The sequence below is a fragment of the Lepus europaeus genome, chromosome 18 (genome assembly GCF_033115175.1).
Source record: "Lepus europaeus isolate LE1 chromosome 18, mLepTim1.pri, whole genome shotgun sequence".
NCBI classification, from domain to species: domain Eukaryota; kingdom Metazoa; phylum Chordata; class Mammalia; order Lagomorpha; family Leporidae; genus Lepus; species Lepus europaeus.
In genome coordinates this window covers 4343951-4352418 of record NC_084844.1, presented here as the reverse complement: position 1 = coordinate 4352418, position 8468 = coordinate 4343951, and the positions used below count along the sequence as shown (strand labels likewise).

At 66.3% G+C, this 8468-nt stretch overlaps 1 protein-coding gene across 2 annotated transcripts; it reads right to left on the bottom strand.

Moving 5' to 3' along the window:
• Nucleotides 1–567: 567 nt before the first annotated feature.
• Nucleotides 568–8426, bottom strand: CYGB (cytoglobin). 2 transcript variants are annotated; one of them, XM_062216136.1, is made up of 4 exons: nucleotides 8245–8426; nucleotides 4258–4489; nucleotides 3903–4066; nucleotides 568–1652 (listed from the first exon to the last, which is right to left on the bottom strand). In XM_062216136.1, exons 1-4 carry the CDS (start codon nucleotides 8379–8381, stop codon nucleotides 1619–1621), a joined length of 567 nt encoding a protein of 188 aa, XP_062072120.1. In that variant the 5' UTR covers nucleotides 8382–8426; the 3' UTR covers nucleotides 568–1618. The 2 variants fall into 2 exon arrangements, with proteins under 2 accessions (XP_062072120.1, XP_062072122.1); XM_062216138.1 differs by having other exon boundaries at nucleotides 1615–1652; nucleotides 3891–4066.
• Nucleotides 8427–8468: the final 42 nt, after the last annotated feature.

The window sequence follows — 8468 nt, the reverse complement described above, 5'->3', positions numbered from 1 at the left end:
GTGCTGCAGGAGGTCAGACTTTCCCTGTGTGTCAGCTGACGCTTCCCAGGCAGCCTGGGCGCTCCCCCGGGGCACGGCTGCTTCCTGCCTCTCGGCAGCCCACGAGTGGTGACCTCCTGCTCCCTCGGGGAGCTGACGCTGCCGATGAGGCCTGCAGGCCTGGCCCAGTGGGCTGGGGGTGCAGAATGGGGGGCATCCGGGAGCCGGGGGCTCGGGGAAGGAGCGGGCTTCCTTTCCCAAGCACCGCGGGCTGGGCCACCCCGTCCAACGTGCGGCTCGCGCTCAGGCCCAGGAAGCCAAGGTCCAGCCCTCGCGCGGTCACTAGGAGCACTCAGACCCACAGGACCCTCGATTCCTTCCTCACTGACCCTACCATTGCTAGGAAATTTCTAGAACAATAGCCCCAGTGACCCTGACTTAACAAGGGAGGGGCCCCCAGCCGCCAAAGCCCCCATTCTGATGGCCTGGGAGCAGCCGAGGCTCACACGCAGGGGAGGAGGGACCTGGGGGAGGCCCCAGCCCAGAGCTCAGGAGGGGACACAGGCGAGGGAGCGGCACAGATGCAGAACGGTTGGTTTAATGACCCGGGGTCCGGCTACACACGGGAGAAACCACGACAGGACAGGCAGTTACGCGGATGGAGGAAGACGGCACGCAGGAACACAGGTGCAGTAGCCACAGCGGCAAACATCCCGGAGGACAACACACGTGACCAAGGGGCACACGGGGTGCAGGGGGGGCTGCTGTGCACAGAGACCCACTGCCGGTCGGGAGCCGGGCCGGACAGGGCAGCCCTGGGCCCTGAGGCAGAGGGATGGGGCCGGAGGAGGCAGCGTCTGTGGTTCTACCACCTGCCGAGATGCCGGGGAGGGGGGAACTATCACACAAGGAGTAAGGCTGGCAGTGGAGGTGTCCCTACTGCCCCCTCCCCGCACAGCATCACCCTGCCCGGAACTTCTGGGCCTCTCCGTCTGTCCTTGGCCACGGGAAGCCAAGTCTAACCTAAGCCTTTGGGGGAGGGGCCGCAGGGGTGTGGGAAGCCGGGTGACCTCACTCCAGCCCACGCTGCGCTCCTGGGGGACTCGCACCCTCCAGAGCCCTCTGCCCCCTGCCCCACACGCAGGCAGGCGGGCCAGAGGCTCCAGGGCCTGCAGCTACACATGGTAGGTATGTACGTGTGCATATATATATATTATATATATTTATAGAGAGAGGTTGTATATAGAATATATCTGTATATACGGTGTGTGCGTGATCTCTAGATGGTGAGACGGAGGCCCCGTGCCGGCCGGCAGACACGGGGCTGGCTCCCTTGTCCTCTTCCCGCCAGCCGCCAGCCACGTCGTTGGAGAGTAGAAAAGCTAAGAGCGGCCCGGCTCTGCAAGGCGGAAGGGTCCCCGCCCGCCCCGCGCTGGGGTCAGCATCTGGGCAGCCGCCTCCCAGCAGCTCCAGGTGTGTGTGGGGGGGACAGCGGCCACCGCGGAGGCCCCCTCTGGGCAGACGCGTCGGGGACCCCTCCAGCTTCCTTGGCACCCGGAAATGGAGCTTCAAGGAGGGTCTTCGGAACTCGGCCTTCCGCTCAAGGTGCTGCCAGGGACGGGGGGAGGTGGGAGGGGTCCTACGGCCCCGAGGAGGGCAGCGTGGCCGGTGGGCTGTGGATGAGACAGGAGATGAGGGGAGCAGGTTACAGGGGGGCAGGGGAGGGGCACCTGGGGGAGGCAAGGCCGGGGCCTTCCTGCCCGAGCCCCCAGACCCCAGTTCTAGCGTCCCCTCTGCTGTGACCTGGGTGGCTTCCTGTACAACGTGGGTGATGCCTGTCTCGGCTGCCTACGGGGGCTGCAGTGCCAGGAGCTGTGTTAAGGGAGTGTTTCATGAAGTGGGCGTTTAGCCTAGTGGTTATACCGCCCGCATCTACACTGCCATGCCTGGGTTAGAGTCCTGTCTTCCGGTCCTGCTAATGTGGACCCTGGGAGGCAGCCGAGATGGCTCAGATCATTGTGGGCGACCTGGCTTGTGGTCCTGGCCCCCCACCCCCTGCCCCCAGCCATGGCAAGCATTTAGAGAACGGCCCAGGGGAGGGAGTCTGTCTGCCAAATTAAAACAAAAAAGTGTTTCGCAAACAACACGAGCTCTTTCTCTGTTCGTGCTGAAACGTGGTGCCTTCTGTCTGGCCTGGCGCCGACCCCCTCTGGCCACTGTGCGCCCTGCCTGTGCGGGTGGTCCCTGTGTGCTCACTGCCTTGTGCCCCCAGCTCTGCTCCACCCACACAAAGGCACACACGCCCTGACGCAGAGACAGCTCAATAAACAGCGGCGCCTGGCCCATCCCTGCTGCCGATAAGAGGAGTTGGATGGAGCCTTCTAGAAGCTTCTCTGTAACCCCATCCCTCTCCCCACCCTCCAGTCCAGCTGGACCCTGGGAGGAGGGTGGGTCCGCAGGCCTGGGCCCAGGGAGCCTGGGGTGGGGGGACAGGGTGGGAAGGCTTCAGGGGACAGTCCCAGACGTGACAGCTGGGGGTGCCACCAGGGAGGGTGCTGCGGCGCAGCCGGGCGGGCAGTGAGTCCCGGCCAGAACCTAGCGGGCTCAGTCTACGGCAGCAGGACCAGCGGCAGACAAGGCAATTTGAGAGTTTCCTGCTGTTTGGGGTTTGGCGAGATCCGGGTCCCTGCGGGCGGGCGGCGGGGTGAGCAGGAGGGGCGCCGGCCATGTGTTTCTGATTCACTGGGGCTCGCGGGCCAGCTCGATCTCCGGTCCCTGTAGGCCCCTGGAAAAAGCCCTTTTCTCTAGAGGCAGGAAGCTTGTCTCCTGGCTGTAAACAAAGCTGAGCTGCCTGGGGAGAGGGGTGGGAGGGCAGCCCCCTCCCCCTCCCCCTCCCCTCTCCCCCCCACCCACTGGCTCCTCCCAGCCCCTGTGGGTGACAGCTGGGGTGGAGGAGTGACCCCAGCCCTCGGCTCTGCCAGTGCCCTCCTGCGCCGGGCAGGTGAGGCCCCCTGCTTGCCCCCTGTGCACTCCAGGGTCCGCAGCGGGCCGGGGCCAGCTGTGTCCATCTGGATGTGGGCCTCGCTGCAGCCAGCAGTTCCCCGAGGCCTCCACGCTGTCCTGGGGAGGAGCCGACGTGGGGGCAGGGAACGGGAACAAGCTGGGGGCTGGTCAGCGGCAGGAAGGGCAGCAGGCCTGGCCTCCTTGGTGGAGCCGGGGCTGGGGGGAGCCTGTGAGCAGGAGGTCTGGCCCCAGGAGCCCGGGGGAGGGGACGCCGCCTTCTCCATGGGAAACTGCATGCAATGTGTCTCCAGAGCTGGGGCCTGAGCCGCTGGCTGACCCCTGCTTCCCATTGCGGCCTCTCTCTCTCCTTCCTACTCCATCCCCACCTCCGCCCCTTGGGGGCCCAGGGAGGTCCCAGAGCGTCCCCAGCCGCCACCCTCAAGCCCCGGGTCGGCTGGAGTCCCTGAGGCTGGCCACCCTCCTCGGTCCTGCCAGCGGGTGCGTGTGAGCGACACCCACGCGGGGTCCCGTGTGTGCATGTCCACCCAGCCTCGTGATCCTGGCTCCAGCCCTTGTCGGGGCAGAGGGCGGATGGGAGCGGTGGTCAGCGTTAGATGGAAAAACAGGCCCGTGTGACCAGCACTCGGGGAGGGAGTGGACGTCGGAGCTGGCCTGGGCTGCCTCTGGCCGCGTGAGCCAAGCTCCCCGCCAGGAACCTTGGGCCTTGGGTGCTCTGAGCACTCCCTCACTCCAGGGAGAGTTTGCTCAGGGTTCCCAGCCCTGTGTAGCCAAGAGCAGGGGCCCTGGGCCAGTGCCCCAAGATGTCAGCCCCCCGGGACCCCAGGAAAGATGGGAGGCCTAGGGGACAGGAGAGGACACGCCAGCGAGGCTGCCCGGCCCACCCTCACCCGCCTCCTCACGTGCTGGCGTTCGGGACCTGCTGTACCCAGCCTGCCTCCTTGTAGGCGGCGGTCACGTGACTGTAGATGAGGCCACGCAGCTTGGCCCAGGCTCTCTGCGTCTCAGGTGGGAAGTCGTTGGCAAACTCCTCGGCGATCACCTCCAGGATGACCCCAGAGAGGATCTGGGGGCCAAGGGAGGAAGGGGGCGTGAGCAGCGGGGCACCCTGCGGCCCCCAGGCCCCGGCTGGCCAAGGATCTGGCCACCAGGAACCAGACGGCAGGCCCCCCTCCCCCCACCCCAGAGGCTGGGGCCCGTGGTCCCCTGCTGCGCCCCAGGGAGCACCCCCGCAGAGCCTCGCTGGGGCACACCTACCTTGAAGTACACGGGTTCCACCTTGTGCTTGAGGGCGTGGGCTTTGCCCACGAGCGCCAGCACGGAGGACACTTTGTCGGGGTCGTGCAGGTTCTCGACCACCGTGTTGAGGGCCCCCATGACCCGGCAGGCGTGCTTCCGCAGCTGGGGGCTCCGCTCCATCTCCAGCGGCTCCTCCATGTGCTTGAACTGGCTGAAGTACTGCTTGGCCGAGGGGAAGTTCACGAAGAACCTGGTGGGACGGAGGGGCCGGTGCTGAAGCAGGGGCTGCAGGGGCAGGAGGACAGGAGCCACGGGCCCAAGGAGTGGGCAGGAGCCACGGGCCGAGGTGTGGGCAGGAGCCACGGGCCGAGGTGTGGGCAGGAGCCACAGGCCCAAGGTGTGGGCTGGAGCCACGGGCCGAGGTGTGGGCAGGAGCCACGGGCCCAAGGTATGGGCTGGAGCCACAGGCCCGAGGTGTGGGCTGGAGCCACAGGCCGAGGTGTGGGCAGGAGCCACGGGCCCAAGGTGTGGGCTGGAGCCACAGGCCCGAGGTGTGGGCAGGAGCCACAGGCCCGAGGTGTGGGCAGGAGCCACGGGCCCAAGGTGTGGGCTGGAGCCACAGGCCCGAGGAGTGGGCAGGAGCCACGGGCCCGAGGTGTGGGCAGGAGCCACGGGCCCGAGGAGTGGGCAGGATCCACAGGCCGAGCAGTGGGCAGGAGCCACGGGCTCCTCACTCTGCACTTCCCTGCAGTGATCATTGGTCATTTTATTTAATTAGAAGCGGCCCCTGGATTGGCCTGCCTGGCGTGGGTCTAGACTTACGTCGTGTGTGTGCGTGTGTGTGCGTGCGTCTCACCTCCCTGGCACGCCCGCTCCTTGCAGACCCAGGTCCTCCTGGCCCCCGGCGCCTCCACACTCCAGCTTACCCGAAATGATCCGATTGCCCCCGCCAAAGGCAGCTTTCCTTAGGCCACTCCCATTCTCAGAAACATTCAATGGCTCCCTACTGTCTACTGGACAAAGTCAAAACTCCTTAACAGGGCAGGGCAGCCTCTTACAAGTGTGGGAACGCTCTCTCCCCAGCGCACCTCGGTTCCAGCCAACCGCTCCCCTCACCAGCCCTCTGCGGCCTGCGTCTCCTTCCCGGCTAGCCCAGGCTGTCCCCTCCAGGCTCCTCGGGGCCTGGGCGGCCCTCCCGGCTAACTTCCGTCTGTCGGGCTGGATCTCAGGCACCCTCTGCCCGGGGCCCTGCGGCTGGCGAGCGTGGGGACAATCCACACCTCCTTTCCCAAGCGGGGCTGTCACGTGAGACACGTGCACGGGCTCCGTCGGAACTTACATAACTTAACGGAACCCTCGGAAAACAGCCAGGCTGTCTGGGGCCTGTGTGCCGGGTGGCTTCACGTGGGGCGGCGTCCCCCTCGCGATCGCAGAGGGCGGATCCTTTGCCAAAGCAGCCCCTTAGCCAGAGATGGGCTGCAGAAGCAGGGGTGGGGGGGTGGGGGCTGAGAGCTTCCGGCCGGGCCACCCCTTCTGGCAACAGAGCTGTTGTATCCTTGTGGGCTGTGGGGCGGGGGGAGTTCAGACGGAGACCAAACCGATTCCCAGCTCCGAGTCCCGCCCCTCACAGGACCCGGGTGAGGATGAGGGAGGCGGTGGGTTTGCCAGCTTTGCAGCGAGAGACCAGCCTGAAAAGCCCCAATGTGGACGTCGCTGACCGCCTCAGCCTCCGGGGGTTTTTGCAATTGCAATTTAAGATTTACAAAATGTTCTTCCACTTTGCCTCACGCGCAACAAGGTGCCGAACATCTCAAACGGAGCGAGTGGGGATTCTACCCATTTTATAGATGAGCAAGCCACAGGCAACATTTCTTGAGCACTTGCTGTATACAGAGCTCCCTCATCCCTGCCCCGCTGTTATCGCCATCCTAGAGACAGGAAGGAGCCCAGGCGGGCCCTGCCACCTGCATAGACTGCTGGTCAGGGGACCGTGCCTGGGGCTGTCGCCTGTTATACACTCAGGCCAGGGTGTGGCCCTGAGGACAGTCCCAGGGCGTCTGGGCCCTCTTCATCCCAGTCTCCCCTCGGTCTGGCCTGCGCCGCCTCCCCAGCCATTCCTGGGGACTTTCTCTCTTCCTGGAGGCATCTGGGCTTCCAAGAGAGCCTGAAATAGGCTTGTCTGAGCGTGGGGGGGAAGGCGGCCGAGTTACAACCAGGAGGGAGGGTGGGCGTTCCTCCCCCCAGGCCTCTTCCACCACCACCCATGTGGCCGCCAAGGAGGGACCTCACCCCATCGGCCTGGCCTGGTGGGGATGAGTGAGGGGCAGAGCGCTGGTCTTGTGGATGTGTGTCGGGTGTGGGGAAGGGGGGAGTTGCGACAGGTTCTGGGGACCCTGAGGATGGCTCCTGCCCTAACCCCTTTCTATCCCTCCATCGCTGGCCAGGCCTGGGGCTTGGGGCTGGCAGGGAGTGGCTGCCCTGGGCTCCAGTGGACAGGAAGGGGTGAGCATCGGCACCAGCCGAGCCTTCGCGGATGAACGGTGGGCCTTGCCCTGAACACAGAGTGCTTTCGGTAATGCCTCTCCCAGCCCCGGCCCAGCCCATCCAGGAGTCAGAACAGGGAACCAGGAGTGGGTGCAGAGAGAGAGAGAGAAAACAAAACCTCCCAGGAGCCCAGGCCATCCCAAACAGAGCTCGTGGGTTCGGTTCCTGTGCACCCCTCTGCGGCACACGGCAGGGCCCGGGAACAGAAACTCTCCAGGGGTCTGGGGACCCTGCCTCGTTTCCCCTCGGTGACCTCCGTGTGTGCCAGACCCACGGCTGCGGGGGTCCCTCAGGGCTGCCGAGTCTGGTGTATCTGTGGCTCTGCTCCTGCTTGGAGTCTGTGGCTTCAGGATCCTGGCCCCCCTCACCCCCCGCTGTCTCTGGGCCCGGAAGCAGCTGGCACAGCTGCCCCTTCCTTAACTCCTCGGAAGTGGAATCAGGGCAGATCGGCGTGGTGCGGGGTAGGTCCCAGGTGGCGGGGAGGTGGGGGGGCGGGGAGAGCGTGATGGGGAGAAGAGGAGCCAGAGACAGGGCCGGGACAGGGCGCCAGGCGGGCATGGAGCTGTCCTGACAGATGCCAGTTTTGTCCCCTCTTCGTGCAAGCCTGCCCGCTCTGTCCTCTGTCCGACAGCTCCCCTCTGCCAAGGATGGGGGCTTAGGGCGCTGGTGGCCTGGCGCCTCGAGGCCCGCACCCCCAGGGACCAGCAGGCGTGGGAAGAAAGCATCGGTGGTCACCACGGTCAGTTAGTGGCTTGTGGGGCTTGGGAACAGGCGCTCTACAGGGATGCTGCCCGTGCACCCTGCACAGGTGTTGTGTCCGTGGGTCCGTCTGGGACACCTGGAGCTGGAATGACCCCAGAACCCAGGTGGGGGCTTTAGGGCGGGGCCCCTCTCCAAACTCAGCGGGGGATGTGTCCTGGAGGACGGCTTGCCGCTCCACTTACCTGTGCCTCACCTGGAGTGCACGGCTGGCCGGCCCTCCCCTTGGACAGCGGGGAGAACCAGGCCCCCCCCCCAGGCCTCCACTCTCTTGCCCTCTGCTCTGCTCCTTCCAGAGGGTTGAGCTGAGAGAGCTCTGCCCCTCTGTGTCCTCCTCTTCGGTTGCACCTCGGTTTTCCTGTCTCTAAAATGGGGATCCCCTACTGCCCCAGAAAAATGTGTGTGGGCCTCACAGCTCGTGGGGGAGGTGGTGGCGGTGGCCAGGAAGGCAACCGGCTCAGAGTCTGAGCCAGGAGTTCCGAGGCTGGGGAGAGGCGGGATCCGAGGGGCCCTCCTCCTGCACCCCAGTGGCTGGGAGCCCTACCCCGGAGCCAGCAAGGGCTCACCCAAGGCAGCGCCCCACGCTGCCCGCGCTCTGAACGGCCTGGCCCCAGTCGCGGCTGGGGAGGTGACGCCGGAGCTCGCCCCCGGGCCGCGACCGCCCTCCCTGCCCAGGGCCCGGCCGGCCGGGGTGACACCTACCTCACCAGGATGGCCACCCCCACGTCCTCGCAGTTGGCATACAGCCGGGCCCAGGTCGCCTGCACCGCCTTCCTCTCCGCCTCGGACAGCTCCTCGCTCCGCTCCCTGCGCTCCATCTCGCCGGGCACTTTCTCCATGAGCAGCTCCAAGCCCGGCCCGGCTTCGCTCGGCGGCGGCGGCGGGGCGCGGGGAGCCGGGGCCGGCTGCGTGCGCGGCGGGCGGGC